At 37.2% G+C, this 22,054-nt stretch overlaps 1 protein-coding gene across 1 annotated transcript in view; it reads left to right on the top strand.

The window, feature by feature from the left end:
• ARMC2 (armadillo repeat containing 2) overlaps positions 1 to 22,054 on the top strand; it is a 63,583-nt gene that overhangs the window by 28,552 nt on the left and 12,977 nt on the right. The window contains exons 10-12 of the mRNA XM_068411603.1: positions 1,552 to 1,772; positions 7,545 to 7,690; positions 9,956 to 10,055. Of these exons, the coding sequence (XP_068267704.1) occupies positions 1,552 to 1,772; positions 7,545 to 7,690; positions 9,956 to 10,055 (467 nt within the window). The remainder of the gene's footprint in view (positions 1 to 1,551; positions 1,773 to 7,544; positions 7,691 to 9,955; positions 10,056 to 22,054) is intronic.

The following is a 22,054-nucleotide window of genomic DNA, read 5'->3' as shown; positions in this document are numbered from 1 at the left end:
ATTGCATGTGCATAAGTTAAAGCATATGTGTGTATCTGCTTAAATAGATGAGAGTATTCATGGTCTTAAAGTTTAGTATATGAGTGTTGTCAGAAATAAAGACCAGATAAGCCTTTCCAGTAGTAATATCAACAGGAAAGGACTCAGAAGAGATAACAGCTCAGATTGGTCAACTGACTTTGGATACTGAAAAGTACACTTTTGTAGATATTAGCATCACACAAAAATCTGGACAAGTTGAGTGGCTGTGGCTGTGTAAGCATTGTTTTTTTTTTTTCTCTCATTTCCATTTTCACTCACTTTTCTTTCACTTGCTTTTCTTTCCCTCTGTTTTAAAAACTAGTGAAGGGAAGAATGGTTTTGGTAGGGTTTTGTTTGTTTATTTGTTTATTCACTCTTTATGTTTTAGACCCACCTTATCCAGGCCGAAGACATGAACCTGGGTTATCATCATAAACACGCAGATTCCTGTTTCACTCACTGGGTTATAGATTCAGTTTCTTTTTCTGCCTCTGGCCCTGTGAACTATTTATGTGCAGTGGAGTAGCTCTAGTAGAAGAAAGAAATTAACCATTCATCCCAAAATAGACAATTACTGTTCAAGACGCTGTTTGATACTGAGCAGAGCAGGGATCCGAAACTGATTTCTCACATTGCCACAACCCAAGTGATTTAGCTGACCTCTAGGCAGTTAGTGAGGGTGAGAGTTTGGGCGAGAGCCTGGAGTGTCTGTATTTCATCCACATACACCCATATACTTGGAGAGAGTTTCAACTTGAGTTGAGACAGAAAAAACTTTAGAAATCTCTTAAGTTTGATGAGATGGGGAAATGTTTTTATTCAACTGGATGGAACACAGGAAGCAGAAGTAAATATCAGTTTCAATCAGTTACTAGAAATTCAAAAGTATAAAATTGGTTAGGATTACTTATTTATTTAAGATACACCCACCAAATTCAGAATGTCTCAATTTGACTGTGACAGATACATTGGGCTTGTGCTAACAACTGTTAATTTTCACATTTCAGATATCTGACAGTGGTAGCATAAAGCAAAACTTTTACAGTAGTTTTACCTACTTAAAAAGTAAATCTAAAAAGGCTACAAACAGACTTCAAATGTGAGATTTGAATTAGGCACCTGTGCTTTTTACTGCTCCATTTGAGATGCTTTAAGACATTTGATTTTTAAGGAAGTAGAGGGAATGGAATAAACCTCTTTAGAAAGTCTCAAGTTTAGTACACAAAATTCCAGGCACACACAGTTACTTTTGCAAATCTTGACTGAGGATTTCAATGATTACTGCTATGTGTTTAAAACTGGTGCTGCTTCTTGAAGCCTGGAAGAACAAAAGACAGGCCCATTCTCTTATTCATCAATAACTGTTTCTTGGTTTCAATCCAAATACCCAATTTTTCTAGCCCATTATTAGAAAAGTATTATAAAGAGTTCAATCTGTTTTTTTTCCCAATTGTTAATCTCTTCAATGACTGGACTATATCAAACATAAATATTAATATTAGGCTTTCTGAATAATGATTTTCCTTTTAGATTGTTTGTTGGAGGTCCTGAGAACTGAAGATCTACACAAAAACAATGAAGCTCTCCTGTATTGCATGGGAGCTATAAAATTCATGTCTGGAAATGCAGTACTCCTTAATGAAATGGTCAACAAAGGAGCTATTGAAATGTTGCTGCAATTAATGAAGCAGATTAATAACATAAAAGAAAATGACACTTATTTCTCCAACTTGGGCCACCTATTAGTCCAGGTTAGCATTTACTTTTATTTCTAAAAGTACACACTTCAAGGACAAATTAAAAATTTAATTAGATGAGATAAGGTAACCCTGTGTGCCACTGACAGAGTTGTACCTATATTTGAATAGACTTCTTTTTAAGAGGTTTAAATGAAGTTGTTCAGGACCTGAATTTAATTATTGTAGATATTTTTGTATAGTCCATTTTAAAGGCTTTAGAAATTCTGAAGTTAATATTTTTAGGTACCTAATCAGAACAGTTTCTTATTATTACTTTGTGGTGCTGACAATGTTCTGGATATTATACTAAACAGATAAAATTGTGTTCCCTGTCTAAATTCTTTAAACTGAAATAATAAATACAAACTGGTTCTGCAATACTCTAGGAGATTACAAAACGCTTTTTATTACAAGAATAATGCATTTTAAAAAATACATAGGAAAATGTAGCTACATTTCTTTGACAAAGTGTTTTTGAAGAACTGTAATTTAAGTAAAAGGTAGTTGTAAAAGCCAACACTTTTTGAAGGCAGCAGGCTCAAAACTGTCTTTTCACATATGAAGTACCTTGATGAGTGATGGCTACGAAAACTGATCCTTTGCACTAAAACTGTTTAAACCATAGTGTTTTAGAAAGACATGGTTATGTAGCTAAATCTTAAGTTATTGCATACGTTGTGGGATTTTTGTATTTGTCAAGGGTTTGGCAGGTAGATTCCTGGCATTTGTCTTGGAAATTATTTATGTAAAGATTAGTGAATGGTATAATTGTAAGTTTTGGGGACTTCATAGGAAAATGAATCAGACAATTTTCTGAGGTAGTATTTACAATAAATTTCTCTACTAATTATGCCAGCTTTCTTTAGTTCTCTACTAACTTACAAACAAGGGATTTTATACTACTTGAAATTATATGAGAAAATAGCTTACATCATCGTGTTACTACTACTGATTTTTGTCTGTTTATTTTAGTGGAGCTATGAGGTATGTCTCTCCAGAATAGTGTGTACAATCTTAATACAAACATAAACAGATTGGGAGATACTACGAAGCACTGAATGATGTGGCTTAATACTTACATTTGGCTAAGGAAGTCCCAAAGTGGCAAATTGCTGAAGACTGGGAGAATATATGATGAAACTGGAAATTTTGTGCTCACCGTGTTCCTATTTTCTTTCCTATCTGGTCCTGTCATCATTAAGTTCCTATATGAATCACAAAATTCTCTTTTATACGCTTCTGACTTTAGAATTAGGAATGTTAACTTTGGAACTCTAAATTTCCAAACAATTCTAAAATCATCTGTGCCATTTTGTTGATATCATACCTTGTATTCTATACAAAATTGTGTATGGTTTTTCCAGGCCTTCTTTTTCAAGAGAAGGTGTACAAACTTCAGATCTACATGTAATCAAGATTTTAATGACCATATTTTCCTTGAATGCTACTAGTTAGACTTTGTAAGTCCCGATACTACTGCAGTGCTGCCTTAGGCTATCAGTTTAGTTAGAAACCCCCTTTTGAAAAGTATTGAGGAGGGATTGCGGGTCCAGAATAGATTCTGTTCTCAGTGTAATTTGCAAGGTAATAGACAGTGATTTAAAACAACTGAACTATAAGAAAAGTAAGCTTAGATGAAGAAGTAGAGTATGATGCCTCGCATACGGAAGCTGTGCAGTGATTTCAGTGAGTGGAAATGGAGGTTGTAGTTTTGTGTAGGCATTTTGAAACCTAAATTAGAGATACGTATCCTGTCTCTCTTTTCACATCTATATAGTTTAAAAATAGTTATCCTTCTGGGAGCAGGAAGGAGATAGTTAAAAGCAAAGCATAGTACTTACTGATGTTTGCTGGCTGCTGTTGGCATTAATTACATAATACATATAATGGGAGTCTTGTTGGGTAGGAAGAGATGGAAATTTTTGTTAAATAGATATGAAAAGAAGCTTTTGCCAGTTGGGGCATTTAAAAATAACAAATTATGTCCAAGTAATAAAACTAATGAATCAGATTATTTTCAGCTGTTTGACTAGCAGTCTGAACTTCCCCACAACTTTGCAGAACTGTTTCTTCTTCCATTATTTGTATGTGGATAAATTTAGGTTTTTAAATCAAGGGTTTAATTTGCAAATGTGTGAAAGTAAGATGTTACATTTGACACTTTTTTTTTTGTCATTATCATCTCTGCTGTTTTCAGCATGGTTGGAAGTGCAGCAGAACTATTTTGTACATTTGAATAGACTGGCTGTTCCTAAGAAGGCCTTGAGTATTTTGTGGAAAAGTCAGTTCTGACAGCTGTCTCTTATTGAGGTTGCTGCTTCACTTGTTTGTGTTCTCTTCTATAGTAGTACAGATACTTCATTTTTCTTTTCCTCTTGTGAGAAAAGTAGTGATTCCTGCTGCTATGGAATTCCTGTGTGACTTTCTTGTATCAGTTTCTTCAACAAATCTACATTAATGTGCACCATTTCTGTCATGTGAGTTAATTGTTCAGTCATCATAGACAGATGTAGGAATAGTTCTGTTTTCAGGGATATAGAATTGAAGAAAGTTTCTTTGGTGATTCATGTCTTCAGAATAAACAAAGTTTTTGTGGCATACTTGTAGCAAAAGATCAAATATCCAGTGACATACAGAAATAAGGAATAAATACCAGTCTTCAAGAAAAGAAAGCGTATTATATTGGAGGAGAAAAACACCTTAAATAGTCACAGTGGTCTCTGAGGGAGACTCTGCTGTCTCTTAATCCTGGTAACTGAAATATCTCAGTTAACTGGGACCAACTCTTCACATTTTAACCATATAATTGCAGAATCACCAGATGGCAGTGTTATACATAGTCTTTCCAGGTCCTTTTTTGTGGGGATAAAGTCCCTCTCTGATTTCCTCATTGTTACACAATGGATTTTATGCGGAAGTCCCACAATATAAGAATAAAAATGTATGTAATAATAATTATTTTTCCTTAATAGAGGACATGAAACCAAGATCATCTTTGACTCATTTTATTTTGCTTCACCTATTCTGATCATATAAATATGAAATATGGTAATGCTTATTCAAAAGCCAAGGCTTTTGAAGTGTTACTGACAAGTCTTAACAAGCACTCCATGTTCCTTAATTGAAAAGCTCTTAAATGTCTCCTCCTTTAAAAATAGCATTTGCGTGCTGTTAAATTTTCTGTTTGGGTGAATTTGATCTTTCACATGGCAACATAAGGATTAGGGCTGGTGGGGATTGCCAGAGCCAATTGTTAGGCATTTCTCTCTGAATCATGGTGTCTGCTTAAAGCAATCACAATATCTCTTGAATCCATCTGCTGTCTGGCTAGCTTCTATTACTTTTTAATTTGTACTGTTCAAATTTCACTTCCATGCTAACTGTTCTGTTGTGGATATATACTTCTATGAACTTCTGAATTTAATTGTCTCGCACATTTAAGTGTATATGTTATTTTGCATTGCTTTTCCTTTCCAACCTGTCTTTGCGTGAGGATGCCTCTTGATAGAATTTGCTGCTGGAGGATTTTGAACAATCTGTCTCAGGCAGTGAAAAATTTTACTCTCTTTTTGGAGACCTCTGTGCTATTACCTATTGATAAAGATTTTGGGTTTTTTTCATCATCTAATATTTAAGTCTCTTTGCTGCAGTGAAAGCCCTGGTCTGGATTTGAACAACACTTTTAATAAGTGGTTTATCCTTCATTTTCTTTATTGTGAAGTTTAGCTAAAGCTCAACAAATATAATCCTAGGCTGACTGTGAACATCTTGTATGTGAGTGCTGAATGGAATCTTCTGTGTCTATTCCATTTGGCAGGAATTTTTCCACCAAAACTTTTGAATAGCAAAATATTTGATCAGAATATTTTTTAGTTTAAAATATTTCTCTAGTATTGTGTTGATTTTTGAATCATCGTGACTTGTGAAAGAATGCATATCTGGAAATGTATTTTTTTTGCAGTTGTTTAGTTAAAATAACAAAAAACTCCAGGTGGCCTCTTAAAATATGAGGTAAAAGCAAATGGCTTCCATAGGTTCAGTTTCTGTTTATTCTGAACATAGTATACATTTCATATTTAGTACTCAGGTTAAATCCATTCACGTATCACATTCACATTATCACATAATTTTTTTCCCTCTGTACCTTGCTTCTCCATTTTGACACATTGTTCCTTTCATTCTTGTTTTGTGTGGTAACAGAAGACATGCACTCTTCTGTCAAATTTATTGAAGCAGGACAGCAAATTTGAAAGCTGCTGGAGAATGGACAGAGTAGTGCATAGAAGCCTATGAGCAAAAGCTCCTCAAACACAACAACTTAACCTGCTTGTTGTCAGATTTTTCCTTTAAAATTAGCAATTACATATCACTGGACAAGCAGTCCAATTCAGTGATAAAATACTTAATTTCTAGAGTTTTTTGGATGATAGTCTTTGTGCCTTATCAAACTACGTTTTAAAACCAAATTGAATTTAAATACCTTACTCTTAGAATAAGGAAAATTTGAAGAATTTCCATATTCCCATTATATTAAATGACTTCACATTAATTTTATGGTAAGTCCTGGTTTAGATCAACAGTTAACTTACATGTCATTGGCTGTCTGACCTTGGCATTTGAATACCCGTATCTTGGAAGAGAACCAGAGCACTTCAACATATGCAGTGGCTGATTGGTTTTGCATATCTACAAGTCATAGATATTTTATGCTTAGAACTCCTTGAAATAGAACAGTATCTTCTGAAAATTTTTGGTCTCTCCAAAATAAACCTGAGGACTTAAGCTTTTCATTTTTATACTGTTCCAATAGTGGATTTCTCTTGGTCTTGATTAACTTTCAAATTTTAAAATCAAAATGCATTTTATTGCCTTTTAAAATAAATTCATCTTAGTTTGCAACTTATAGTTATTATCAAAATGTATATTTGTCCTGGTTTCATTGGGATTTTGCTTCAGTTTGTGGCCAGTCATGGTGATCAAGGCCATTAGCAGTTAAATTCAAGGCAGCTGACCCAGGCTGGCCCACAGGTGTATTCTATATCACTGACATCAAGTTCACTATAAAAGAGAGCGATTGGTGTGGGAGAGGTGGGGCTGGTTTTAGCTCTTCTTGCCTCCCTCTTTCTTGTTCCTAACGATTGCTATTCCTGGAGCAACTTGCCAGTGTTCTGTAAATAAGTATAATTTTGTGTGTTTTGTGTTGTTGTTGATATTGGTTTCTTTATGTTATTAAATCTGTTTAACTTCAAACCCATGAGTCTCCCTCCTTTTCCCAATTCCATTCCTCGGTTGGGGAGGGGACATTGGGTGAGAGAAAAACTGTTTACTGTTTAGCCCCAAGTGCGGGCTAAATGAAGACAATGTTATAGATCAGTATTAATTTGCAATACTTAAGTGTAAATTTGCAAAATCATACATTATGCAAAAAGTCACTTTAACTATCCATAGCATTTCACCTAATTTCTACTTGGTATATGGTTGTACACATGCATACGAGATTTTAAAACTTATGATAGACCATGTTTCCCTCAAAGGAGGCGGTTACATGACGGCAAAGGCCAGCAGCTTTTATTTTCAAACAATTATTTCAATATACACCATTTTCTTATTTATGCATTTCCTGTTATAATTTATTGGTAGATACATACCACCAGCATGTTAACAGGGCATTCAGACTGCCTTAGACATTATAAATGAGATCTGAGCTTTATTAAATTTTCAAAACAGTGTGAATTCTGTTGTAAGCGGCTGTGATTAATAAATCTTTAAATATTCTATGTACAGCTGACAGCTACTTTGCGAAACTTGGCCAACTTACCTCCGGCAAGATGCCAACTCCTTTGCAATGGTGCAGTCTCTGAGCTGTCTGTGGCGCTAGAGCAGCGTATGAATGATAAGGATGTGTGCACCTATATTGTCAGGATATTCAGGTACATGTGGAACACAATGCTCTTTCTGCATGCAGTCAAGTCAGTGTTACTGCTTCAAGTGACCTCAAAGAGGGCAGGATCAAGCACTAAAATTGGAAGATTTACATTGAATTGTTTTTTTAAAAGGTCTGTGTAGTTTTTAATGATTTTGTGTGATAATTGTGTCTATTAATACTGATAGAATTGTTTAATTGTAGCCATATAAACTTGGATTCATTGTCCCTGTGAAAAATGTTGTTTTGTATTGTGTCGTTTTTTGATCCCACAGATTCTGATTGAGATTTTTAAAGTACTATTTCTTATATTTTAAAGCTGCAGAAATTATTAAATATTTATTAATCCTATTTTAGGCCACCTTTAAAAAAAATGAATGAGAGAAATTACACAAGCTTGTGTTATATTGGGGACTACTGTGTATTGTGAAATAAAATACAAAAGAGAGAAAATGTGATCAGTGTTCATTGTTTTGAGCTGTCACAGAGTGTTTGAGGAGATTAATGTGTGGGATCAGGGCTTGAGTGTGCAGATTGAAGTGCTGAAAGAATCTCAGTTTTATGAGCAGCTCAGTGGCTGCTTCCCAAGATGTGCTTTTTAGAGGGAGATCAGTATGAGTGGATCACCCCAAAAGATCTTTTTGTAGTCTGAATAGTTTCTCAATCAAAAATCTTCCAGTTACCACTGCATTTAGCATTGCAATATCCAATGCTAAATGGATTTGCAAACAATTTAAGGATCTTGAAGAAGCTGTGAAATTAACTGTTGGTAATTTCAGGAGGAGCTGGGTTATAAGTGCAATTTATGAATGCTGTTCTGGATGAATTATTTGCCATTGATGCTTTGTTACTGTTTTGAGTCCTGTTGCCTGTGGCTCCATGTTCATTGAGATTCTGCTATGGACTTCTCTTTCTGTTCAACCCCTCCAAATTATCCGTCACATTCTCGTTGCTAGATGAGATTGGGTTGTGCTTTGAAGAGCAGCTGCATAAGGGACTGTCATTCCTTCCTTTCCACAGCTAAAAACAGTCAAATCTGGTCCTTCAGTGTTTGTGCTACCTGTAAAGCAAGTGAACTGCTTCCCCATATCCATGCCCCCTTGTCCACATCTGTCTCTCTTAATTTTATTCCCAAAAATGAGTTGAGTTCTAGCAATGATTACAGCACTTTGAGCATATTTACTTCTTCTAAGGACAGAGCATTTCTTTTACTTGGGAAATGCCATGAAAAGTGGGGTAATGGGTTTGTAATTAAATGTAATCGATACTTACACTGTAATTCTGACAAAGACATTTACTTGATCTAGAATTCAATATGGAACAAAAGTAATTTGTCTTATTTAAAGTTTCCTACTGCTTCATTTTTTTTCTTCAGTTTAGTGAACTGAATGCTCCAAGGATACAAATTAGCCATAAAATCAATTTAATTAGCTTCCTGGAAATTGCAGTCAACAACAAAAAAAATAATTATACTATGCAGTACAGAGCACAGATTTGAATTTTGTTTTGTCTTCTAGTAATATGGAATGATTATTCTTTTCTCTCAGCCAGTAATTTCAGGCAGCCTCTTTGCAGAGAATATGTTCAATCTATTCAGATTATCAGTTTCTCTAAGTCTGTAAGTCTTGCTGTAATGGGTCATAATTGAACATCAACACAGATATTTGCTGGTTTTGCCTACATGGGAAGTAAGAGGTTATCCTAGTTTGTTCTGTTACTGCAGTATTTCTGGCATGACCAAAGCATGTCCAATTCTCTATTTTTGTGATGGTCAAGGTGAGCAGTGTAGGACTGGAGCAGCTGTTAGGGAATAGCCAGAGATAAAATTGTGACTGCGAGGAGGCGCGTTCTCCGTATTTGCTGGTGAGAGCCATGCTCTGCTAGTGCTGTTGCTGGGCTCTACAAGACGTGCATTAGGAAGGGACCCTTCATTTCCTTTCCTGTCTGACTTCCCGTGTCATCTTGAACTTACGTTTCTCCCATTTAATGCTAAGAAGTGCTAGTGTTAGCATACTGTGCCCATATGGCAGGCAGATTGGGAAGCTCCTTATGTTTGCTTCTTCCCGTAATTCACTGTGGCAAGGATAGCTAGACTTCTGCTGTGCTCTTATGTAACCGCGTACGCCTCTACTGGAAGTCAGAGTATTGGCATTCATTTCATTTGTTGGAAAATATGGTCCTGAGAGTCAAAAGCAGAGTGATTTTTTAAAAAAAATCCTTTGTGGAAAAAAGTGCTTTCATTAATTTATATTTTATTTTCGTACCTTTGTAGCAAACTTTCTTCCTACGACGACTTCTGTGCAGCTTTAGCAGACTGCTCCAGATGTTACATCTTATTTTTAGCCCTACTAAACAAACACCAGAAGCAGCAGGTCAGTTTTTTCATCTCTTGATTTTTTATGTATTAATCCTCTGATGTGTCTGTGTATTATTGTGTATAAGCTTGTTCTCAGTGACCTACTTTTATGCATCTACCAAATAAAAACTTTAAATGGTTGACAGCATTTCTAAGTAGTAAATAATTGAAATGAAATCATTTAGATTAAAAATTCAATGCAATACAGAGGACAGATAGTTGATTAACTTGTATATCCTTTGCATGTGTAGAAACAGTCCTTTGAGTACTTAATTGTTTTTCCTAGTTTTAAAAAATACTTTTTAAAGCAAATAGCTTACTTGAATATTTAATTGTAGGAAATTGTTGGGATTTCTCTTGCCCTCCTCCCCTGCAAAAGAAGTGTGAATTTGCAATTTGAAAGCAGGGGAGAATTTGTTCCTTGATAACTGCATAAGATATCAGAATGTCTCCCTCCTCTACCAGAGAAAACCATATGCCTAGAATACCACACTTGGAACGTTCAGCTAGAAATAAGTGTCAAAATGCCTCATATTATGAGGTGAAATTATAAGAGTAAACTTGCTACCAGCTTCATTAGAAGATCAAGAGTCAGGTGTTGCTGTGTTGTCCTGCCATATCATAGTGAACTTTCCTATGTTTACTGGAGCACCAGGCTCTCTGGTTGGTTCATAGAATCATAGAATGGTTTGGGTTGGAAGGGACCTTAAAGATCATTTAGTTCCAACCCCCCTGCCACGGCAGGGACACCTTCCACTAGACCAGGTAGCTCAAAGCCCCATCCAACCTTGGCCTTGAACACTTCCAGGGAGGGGGCAGCCACAGCTTCTCTGGGTAACCTCTGCCAGTGTCTCACCACCCTCACAGAATAGAATTTCTTCCTTCATGATCACAGTTTTAAAGATTGCCATGTTGGTAGGAACGGAGTGCCCCATGTATGGCAAATTACTCAGCCCTATTGCCAGGTAAGATTTAAGAAGAAAATAATTTTCATGTAGATCATAGATGTTCAAAGGTGGAACAAGATTTTGAAACATAGAGCATTAAATTACACTAACATTATCCTTAAAAGTAAGGAACTTTCTTGGTTGCTCCAGCATCTAAACTAGTTTGAGGACATTTAGTTATCCTATACAGTTTATCCCAGGGTTAGTAATTCCTGGAGAATTGTTGGAAGGAGGTTTTGTGCTGCTATTGTTAAAGGCAGTTAATGAAGGTAACCAGATCGGCTATGCTGAGCAATCTATTCTTTCTCTTGCCAAATACAAAAATAATTTCTCCCTTTCCTGTTTACCTGCCTCTCTGTTTTCTGTGATAACACACATGGAAGAGGAACAAAGATTAAGTTGTTTCTATTTTTCTAAATGTCTGTTGATTAACATTTCTGCAGCATATCTGCGTATTTCTAGGTTCAGGTCGCTCTTGCATTGTGTAGTCTTCAATGACACTTTAGTAAAATGCTATGTAAATACTATGTAAATAATATGAGAAATATCAAAGGTATGATATTTTACTAGATTGATAGTTATTTTCCTTGTGAGCACTGTATTAAAAACTCGACAAATGATGGGACTGGGAATAAGGAGCTTAAATTGAGTAACATCTTCCTTTCAATCTTCATCTGTAATTTTAAGGGGAACTTTTCCAGGCTCCTGAGATAATAGCTTTGTGTCATAATGAATTGTAGGCTCATATAGAAATTCAAATTATTTGTTGTCAGGTGTAGTGTTCAGAATTTAGCTTCTCATTTGTCTACTTTATTAAGTGGTCCTAAAGTATATCTATCTTCACTAGATTAGAATTGCTTTTTGTATTAAACTGTCAGTTGTTTTATCAAAATACAAATTAGTAAAGAAATAGCTTGTGTATTAAAAAAAACCTTAGTTATTATGTTGTGATGATTATATAGGCAGTGTCTTCAGAATAATTATTTCTTACTGCAGTTTTTAAGCATGCAACTGTCAGTTGTCAGCTTAGTGAAGCCCTGCAGAAACAAGAAGAGGGACATGGATAATGTAATGCACCACTTTTTCCGTAGTATATAATAAACACTTGAGCTGTGAGGAGTGCAAATGTTTTTCCTGAGGTGTAGTTGGCACTGCTAATCTTTCTTTTAAAATGCTGACAGCTAGTGAGTTAGAGAGTGAGTTGGTATGGTGTTGAAAAGAAAACAAGTAACAGCAGTGTGAGTAAAATTGTCTGCTGTGGGAAGAAGCAGCAAAGAGGAGGATAAATCAGTATTACTAACTCAAAGCATTAAAAATCCTCAGGACTAAGAACTGATAAGAAAGGAAGTGTGTTTGTTTTTGGAATTTTCAGGTTGCAGAGTTCATGGGATCAGGTTTTTTTAATGGCCATCATGGCAGCTAGAAACATACTGGGGGAAAAAAAATAAAAGAAAACCAGCATTCAGACTTTCTCAAGTGCTTTCATAACTGTGACTTTAAAAATAAGCATTAAATATTGCGAAAATAAAAATGTGAGCACTGGAAATAGGATTAATGACTTGCTTCCACACCATACACTGAATTCCACAGCTGCCACCCAAATAGTCTCTGTTCTTCTCACCACACTGCAGTTTCAGCTCTTTTCTTTTTTTCCTCAGCTCGTTTTCTCTCTTGGGTAAAAGAGCCAGAAGGAATGGGAGAGCAGTAATTTAACTCTGTGAGAAAGACTTTTGGGGAAATAGAGTTGGCAAGACTTGCGAAATTCCATGTGTCATAGTCTTAGGTAAGGAGAGGAGCACAGAAGATTGGAAAAGCTGGATCTGCAAGGTAGGACTGGGGAATTCAGCAGTACTTTTCCATGCATCTGAAGTACGTGTTCTGTTAGACTTCACTCGTGGTTGATTTTGGAGCTTACTTGTGTGGAGTAACAAAAAAGTCCTTGGTGGCTGCTGCATGCCATGAAAGCTGTCAGAAGTGTTCTTGTAGAGCCTCTATCTTGCAGGATGAGCTTTGCATGCTTCTGTTTCTAGTCAGCATTGTAGACTTTTGCCCACCTCCAGAAATCTTTTAACAAGATGCTGTTCCCCTTTCCCCGATCATTATCATCTCTAAGCTTTTCAGATAAACTAGATAAAGGTTCAACAAGAACAAGTGCCGGGTCTTACACTTCGGCCACAATAACCCATGCAGCGCTACAGGCTGGGGGAAGAGTGGTTAGAAAGTGGCCTGGCGGAAAGAGACCTGGGGGTGCTGATTGACAGCCGGCTAAACATGAGCCAGCAGTGTGCCCAGGTGGCCAAGAAGGCCAATGGCATCCTGGCCTCTATTAAGAATAGTGTAGCCAGCCTGTCTAGGGAAGTGATCGTCCCTCCGTACTCGGCACTGGTGAGGCCGCACCTTGAGTACTGTGTCCAGTTCTGGGCCCCACACTTCAAGAAAGATGTTGAGGTGTTGGAGTGAGTCCAGAGGAGGGCGACCAAGCTGGTGAAGGGTCTGGAGGGTCTGACCTACGAGGAACAGCTGAGGGAGCTGGGGTTGTTTAGCCTGGAGAAGAGGAGGCTCCGAGGTGACCTTATTGCAGTCTACAACTACCTGAACGGAGGTTGTAGTGGAGTGGGAGTCGGCCTCTTCTCCCAGGCAACTAGTGATAGGACAAGAGGACATAGCCTCAAGCTTCACCAGGGGAGGTTCAGGCTGGACATTAGGAAGTATTTCTTCTCAGAAAGGATCATTAGACATTGGAATGGGCTGCCCAGGATGGTGGTGGAGTCACCATCTCTGGATGTGTTTAAGAAAAGACTGGACATGGCACTTAGTGCCATGGTCTAGTTGACATGGTGGTGTCAGGGCAATGGTTGGACTCGATGATCCCTGAGGTCTCTTCCAACCTGGTTGATTCTGTGATTCTGTGTGATGACTTTCTCAGGCTGTGGTTAATGTCATAAGTTATGAGGAGGTTATGCTTTTGAAACGGAGATTGCCTAAATAGGGCAGTAGCTTCTGTCAATAAGTCAGGCACTACCTGAGCTTAGGTGGCCTTTTGAGGCCCTGTCAGCTTCCATGTAATCTTTTATCAGTGTACAGTTAGGAGTCTATTTTCAATCCTGAGTGCACAAATACAGGGTGTGATACTAAAATTTGCATAGAAGAAATCTTGTGCCTGTTGTATAGAAAAGTCTCTTTATACTCTAGTGTAGCCTACTTTTTTAATTAGGAAACATTTGTTAAGTATCTGACAGCACTGGATGCAGCAATTGCCTATTCAGCAAAAGAATAATCGCACTGGGTCACATGAAAGCTTCATCCAACCTACTATCCATACTCAACAGTGGTGAAAATCAGATGCCTAGAGAACAGTAGAAACAGAGCAAGCATATACGGTACTTCCCGTGTATACTGACCAAACCTGCAGCTTTTTCCATTTTGGAAACCTCCTCATCCAGCTGTGGTTCTCTGTGTATGAAATAAACTTCAGTGGACTTCTTTTCTACAGTCTCCTCTCTACCCCATATAAACTTCTAACATGTTAAACATCCATTGGCAAGGAGTTGCCATAGCAACTAGCCATTGCACAAATAATTCCTTTTGCTTGTTTTGAATTTGGCCTTTACTATCTTTATTTGAATCCCTCTGGTTCTTATATTGAAAAGTCAGTGAATATTTAATCCCTAGTCATTCATTTCATACCACTCCTGACTTTCTCGACCTTTATCATATCCGCTTCGAGTTATCTCTTTTCCTGGCTGAAGAGTCCTTGCTTACTTGGTCCTTTCTGATATACAGGCTATTCCATATTGTGCATCCGTGTCGATTTTCTCAGAACTTTTTACAGTCCTGTGTCCTGTATCTTTTATTGAGATGAGGAAACCAGAGCATGGTAGTTAAGATGTGGCCATATCATAGATTTGTGTGTGCATAAATTTATTTCCCAGGAATTCCCCAAATTTTATTTGCTTTCTTGACCTCCTGTTAAGCATTAAACCCCCATGAGGGATCTGTCATTAACCCCAAGATTGCTTTCCAAGTGGTATGGTTGGTTCAAAGGCTGTAATTTTGTATGTGAAGGAATGACTGTTCTGTGTTTTTCCACATGCGTCATTTCATGTTTATCTGCATTTAAATTTCATCTGCTGTTTTATTACCAGTTGACTTCTAATCCTTTTTCTGCTCTTCAGTCAGCCTTCGTATTTGCTACTTTGAATATCTTAGTGGCATCAGCAAACTCTTCCATATCACTGCTGTCACCTGCGTTCCCATCTTGTTTATGGACAAGTTGAATGCAACAGGTCACAGCACAGAACCCTGTGGAACTCCACTTGTCATCTTCCACCATTGCAGGAACTGCTGATTTACTCTTTTTTCCATCCTCTAATCATTTATGTATACCAGGACATTCTCCCTTACAGCATAACTGCTTAGTTTCACTAGGATTTTGGTGAGTGACTTTGTCAAAAGACTCCTGGAAAGCCACGTGGATGATATCAGTTGGGTCTCCTTTACGCATGTTTGTTGATCACTTCAAAGAACTCAAGAATTGGGTAAGTCAGGACTTAGGAGTCTTAAAGCTGATTGCATTTATCTGACTGTCCACTCATTTCATTGTTCTTTTTCATAGTTTCTTCTAATTTATCTGGTACAGACACCAGGCTTGCATCTCGCTTAGATCTTTTTGTGGTAATAGATTTCATGTTTGTTACCCTTGCAGTCCTTAGGTGTCAAGGCAGTTTTGAGAGGCTGCATATCGCTGTTAGTAATTAAGCTATTTAATTAATTCTTCTAGAACTGTTGGGTCATTATCCAGTCCTGGTGATTTGTCACTGTTTGTTTTGTCAGTTAGTTCCTTAAAATTGTTTGTGATCACTTCAGTTTTGGATAGATGCTCTGATGAGCCTTCCCCAGAGAAGGCTATAGCATTGAGATCTCCCCAGTTGCTTTCACAGTGGGCATGAATCAATGCAAAGAACTCATTTAGCTTCTCTGAAATGACATTTTCTTCTCTGAATGCTCCTGTTTTATCTTGATCATCAATTAGGTCTGCAGATTCTGGCAAACATCCTGGTCCTGATATGTTTGAAAAGATGTGTTATTATTTTTGCATCTCTTGCATCAGCTAGTAGAACTGCACTAATTCACAATTATAATTTGCATGCTGCTTTACCTGCTTGATTTAACAATCAGTTTGTCAGAAACAATTTATTAAATGAAGAATAGACTGATGTTGCCTTGTCATCCTCTCTAAGGAGATGTCTGCGTTTATTGGGTTCACTGTGCCTGGATCTGCACAGCCTTTTTCCCAAATGTGTCTACCAGGTAGTGGGTCCCACATCAGTTTATAGTCTTCTGTGAGCAAGCAGGCTTCTGCTTGTGAGACTTTTTCTTGTCTCCCTCCAAGAAAAAGACTCATTTTTACGGCTGTTGAATGTCCTTTTTGCTTTTAGAATTGCTGCAGTGGGGAAGGTTGTCACAGATGGGGCCTGTAAATGCAGAGGATTTCTCCATTTTGTTTCTGGCTTTATTTATTAGGTGAAGGCTTATCTGCATGCAGTGACTAGCCTTCCTGGCTGTTTTTTTGGCTGGCTTATGGAGAATTCTGTGATGAGCTCGCAGGAACCAACTATCTGTCTGTTTGTCAGTCATATAACATAAGTCATTTAATACCCCAAAGCAACCACAGGCTGTTAACAATAGAGTCTAATGCTGCAGCTATGTTTAGGTCAGATGTACATTTGCCTCTTAAATGCTTTGAGAGTATTATTGATACTCTGCTCAGTGTCATCATATCTTATGAGGTACTGAAGATTTATTTTTATTGGGAGTGGTGGTGATGGTGTATTTCTGTATCCATAGCTTGCCTCTAAAGAAATGGTCATCAGTGCTGACATAAGTGTTCCTTGTGTTTCGATTACTCACTTTTCCCCTCTGTGCCATCCTTCATTTGGGCTGAGAACAGCTGTTTGTGAGACTGTGTGAGGCATCAGGTGACAGAAGCTTCCAATAACCTTAAAACTGAAAAAAGAACCCCAGTCCTTTGCTGGGTTATTACCTACGTTGCTTTCCAGTCTAGTTTGTTGAACAGCCACACAAATAGTTCCTTGTTTACAAATACTGAGGAAACAATATGGGAGAGGAAGCAAACTATGAATGGAAAAGAAAGTGGGTGCTGTTTATGCCATCACTTCTGCTGAAATGCTTGTCAAGGTAATCCTACAAAGAACTTACATAGATCATGTGGTTCTTTTCTCCTATGTTTACAAATACATATTTTCAGTTGTATTCCTCCTCCCTCTAGCCCAGCAGTACAATAGTGCCTTGGACAACTAAAACGATCTATGAAGGGGATATAGTAACTGACCATTAAAGAACCAAACCAGAATATTTTTCTTCTGTGTTTTGTGTGTGCACATGCGTATTCATAACTGATCATTTCTTCTCTCTGAATTAACATTTTTGAATAAGGAAGTATCCATTTTAGAATAAATTTTCTGACAACTCTGAAGGAATTTCCCTGCTGATAAATCTCAGTAACCACAGAAGGTCACCATTTCCCTACAGTATGATTTCTGACAGTATGCTGAGTTGATAGTGTATTTGCATCTTCCTAATACTTTGGTTATTTTTCTTTTTTTTTTTTTTTTTTTGGGTCTGGAAGAAAAGGCAAAAGTGGTAAGGAAAGTGCAGAATATGTGATATGTACTCTGAATATAAAACCATCAGGAATGTAGAGCTCAAAGTTTGTAGTCAACCAGCCTTCATTGGCATGTATCATGTAGAAACCTGCTGTTCTGGTGTACCAAAAGATACAAGAGACTGAATGTAATTAGTAGAAAGGTAAACGTTAGAATATCAAATAAGAAGGCGTTACTGCTTGGTGTGACAGAAACTGTCACTAAAACATATTTTGCCTTATTTTTTGGTATTCATTTCTACAATAGATGCTGAAAGCTTGGGAACAGCTCTGAAAAGAGCTAAAAGAATGGTTACAGTTAAAAAAAAAAAACAAACAACCCAAGATAAAGCAAATTAATTTATCAATGACAAACGTCAGAGCATTAGCAAGTTGCCTATTAATAGAACCTGCACAAGGAAGACATTTCTGTTAGTAGACCATCCTAGACCATCCTTTAATCTAGGACAAAAGAGATAATGAGAAATAGTGGCTGAAGCTGCACAAATTTAAACTAGTAATAAGAATAAAGATTTTAACTGGGGAGATGACTAATCATTGGAGCGATATGGTTTCCAACATTTTTTTTTCAATTCACGATTTCTGAAATGTTTTTTGTTAGAGCGTATACACTGCTTTTCATCGAATGTTGTTCTGGTAACAATGTGCTTGCTTTTCTCTGTTACCTTTCCCAGATCTCCAGATGTCCACAGACAAAACTAAGGACATGAGTTCTTCATTGCTAAAAGTCACTAAGTGCAAATGAACCCTTTTCTGAAAAGTTTACCTAAACAGATCAGGTTTTTGGGTGTAGAAGTTATTGGGTAGGGTCCTGTGGCGTGTGATACACAGAAACAGAAACACGTTCTTCTAAGCGCCTCTCCTTCTCAAATGCATTCATATTTGCAGGGGAAGGAGGTTCCCTCTTTGCTGACAAAGTACTCCCTGCTATCACTGTGGCAAAGCTTCTCCTCTCTGCTCCTTATTTCAGGTGCCTCAGTCAAGAACTTCTCCTCCCCGCCCCCGCCCCGCTTTTTTTTTTTTTTTCTTTTTTAAATCAAGTTTCATTTTGAGTCAGTTGATATTTCTGGGTTTGACTAGGAATTCTCACAGCCAGATGTCACTTCAAGATGAATCCTTACTGTGTTTGGAAGAGATTAGGTCCAGGATGGCATAACTACTGTTATTTTGTTTATAAGTAGACTATCAAACCCTGCAAACAAAAGTCTTAAATTTTCTTTCCAAGGTACATAATAAAGCAGAAATACAAATTTGGAAATGAAGTGTAAATTAGATTTGAATGAGCCCTGGAAGCAGTTCATGCTGCTGGGCAGGTGGTAGAATTTTGACTCCCTCTGTTGCAGTTCGTATAACATGGAAAGCACATTTCATTTACAGCTGGAGATTCAAGAGGAACCCAGCTGCTGGAATCTGAATTTTTTTTTCATGCTACCCCTCCCCTTCTGAAGGTCCAGGTACCAGACAGACTAACAACAGGTACTTGGCCAACATGTACAAACTCTAGAATGGACTCCCCTCACGTATGTATCTTGTTTTAGTTAGAAATTACTGGCCTAATTGGCTTTCCTTTCTTATTGAGAAGTAAACCTGTACTATTTGTACCTCTCTTCATCATTCTTTACACTGAAAGGCAGGTACATTTTAATTGCCAAGGTAAACTGCTGTCAAGTTCTGTGACTCAGCGAGTACATTGCGTACCTTTGCTACTAGGGCAGTGCAAGGAACAGATTTTTAGAAGTAGATAAGCAATCTTTCCTATCAGTGATGAAATGTATATGGTTCCAGTTGTCAGAAAAATAAGAGTTAAATGCTGATGGAGTATGTGGTGCCATTAGCACTTAAAAAAAAAAAAAAATCAGTTTCTTCATAGATTGGAAGCAAAGAAACAAATCAGTTCTCCTTCTCGAGCTTTTCTTGATATTTTTCTTCAAATTTGTTTGTATAAGGGAAGCTGTGTGGTCTCGTATATAAAATTCCAGTCAGGTTTGGGTACACTTTGTGGACAGCATGTCTCACATGAATGCTTTGTTATAAAAAGATGAAATAACGGAGTGTAATTCCTGTCTTTCACCTAATTTGTATTTAGTGTTAAAACCTCCATATTACATAAATTAATCTGATGAATGACTAGTAAGTAATTTTTCTGTGAGTGTGCAAGAATGTCTGAAATTCCATGTACAGTTATTACTCCAAACATTTGGAGATGCATAATAATCTCATTTATTATACTGATTTTTTCATTATGTACAGAAAGGCCCATGGGCCTTGTACAGGTTTAGTCTTGCAAGCAGTTTCAAAATGCCATTCATCTTTACTTGTGTTTCTTTACACAGCAATTCTAAGCTGGTGTTTCTCACTCTGTCAGTACTGACCCCATGAACATTTAAAAAAAAAAATAGCAAAAAATAACATGAACCCTAGATAGAGTATTATGCTACTCAGGAGAAGCTGTACCAGCTTTTCTCTTTGACTCTGCTAGTTAAATTTTCACTGGAAGATAATGAAACTTCAGTAATATGCTATTAAAACCGGATGTGCTTAGCTAAAACGAAGTATTTTATGTTTGTTTTGCTAGCCTGTAGGTGGAAAGCACAGTTGAGCTCACACTTCTCAAAATACCAGTTGATTGCTGTACCGTACCTGTTTGTCTGTTTTCTGATTGGGTAGAGCTGTTGCTGGGCTGATACTGTTTTGACCAAAATTAGAAAGTCAATATAAACGAGTCAAACTAGACTGCCTGCTTTTTTCAGTTCTCTCTTCTGATTCATCAGTTGTTTGTTTCAAATTCTCACAGCCTTCGTGAATTGGGGGTTGTGCCAGCAAAGGTGAAAGCTCTTAGTGGTTAGTCAGTAAGAATGTTCATAAAAATTTGTCTTGATGACATTTAGATGCGAGCAGAAGTATGATGCCTAGTTAAAAAAAAAAGCGGAAGTGGGTCCTACGGAGTGATCGTATTAAATGCATGGACGTGAGAACCTATTCCTCACTTAGGAGACTGCCTGCTTCTTGCGTTCAGGGGTAGCATTCATCTTGACCCTAAGAGGATGTTATTGCCAGTGTCTTGTGGCAGAGGCTTAAGACCTGAAACTTATTGATGAAGGCATGTATGAAAGAAGGATTCACTTACACATCTTTTTTCCTTTAGTATGTATACTTTGACAAGTCGGGTTGTGCCTGGTTAACTACATTATTAATACCATGGAGGATTAGAATATCTGTGAATATAACTATTATATTTGAAGAAAAGCACCATGTAAATTGTTTAGCAAAATGTTTCTTAGTGCACGTACAGCAGTTTAGCAGCTAAGGGTAGATGGCTGTGCTGCACTTGAATAAATGCTATTACTTTAACTGCACTGTTAAGATAAAACTATGGACTTTTCTTTTGGGAAATTAGTAGGACTTGATGCAAGTGAGAGAGGGAAATGTTTTAATGAATTTATCCTTGGGTTAGTTCAGACTTTCAGAATTTTTTTTTTTCTTCTTCCATACAGGGGGGTAAGAAAAAGATGAGGGTGTTGTTGAATGCCATTCAGTTAAGATCCACTAGTCTTGCCAAAAAATGGCTATATCTCAGTATGTCCCAAATGCAGCAACAAGAGATTTAATTCTATATCCCACTGAAAGGCAGGGATAGGAAGTGCTTTAAGAGAGCAACTTGGTTAAATCATGAGATCTCAAGATACCATATAAAAATAGAAAGTAGGTCTCATTTAGCAATAAGAATAAAAGGCTAACAAGAACATGTAAAATTAAAATCAGAAAAAAACAAGGCACAAAATGAGATGCAACTGAAAGGGACCCAAGAAAACTTTCTATAGTACATTAATAGTGAGAAGGCAATAAGGAAATAATTGCTGCAGTGTTCAGAAGATGATAGAATTATTGGCAGATGCCACGGAGTAGTGAAGTGTGGAATGCCTTTTTTTGCTTCTTTTTTTTTGAAAGGATGAAGTATGATGAAATGATTAATCTCTACTCCAACCTGAGTGCTTTTATCACTAAAAATGAGCTGGAGAGTATTTCTCTTCAAACCACCTAGGCTTGATGAAATTTACCATTTGGTGTTTACAGAAGGACAGAAAGGGGTAATATTTCTGGGATTCTTGAAAAGTTATGTAGGATTGCAAGGCTGTAGGGCACCTGTCTTTAAAAGGAGAAAGAGGAGGAACTGGGGAATAACAGAACGGTCAATTTAGATTACATTTCTGGTAAACATCTGCAACAAATAATTCAGCTATCTGTAAACAATTGGACTTAGCAAGGAAATGAGTAAGAGCTAACATGGATTCAACAGTAACAAATCACGGGGGGGAAGTAGTTTAACCTCTACAATGGGTAACAGAACTAGAGAAGAAGGGAAGGTGGTGGTCTTTGGCCGTC

The sequence above is a fragment of the Nyctibius grandis genome, chromosome 1 (genome assembly GCF_013368605.1).
Source record: "Nyctibius grandis isolate bNycGra1 chromosome 1, bNycGra1.pri, whole genome shotgun sequence".
Classification (NCBI taxonomy): Eukaryota; Metazoa; Chordata; class Aves; order Nyctibiiformes; family Nyctibiidae; genus Nyctibius; species Nyctibius grandis.
This window is presented reverse-complemented; position numbering and strand designations above follow the sequence as displayed.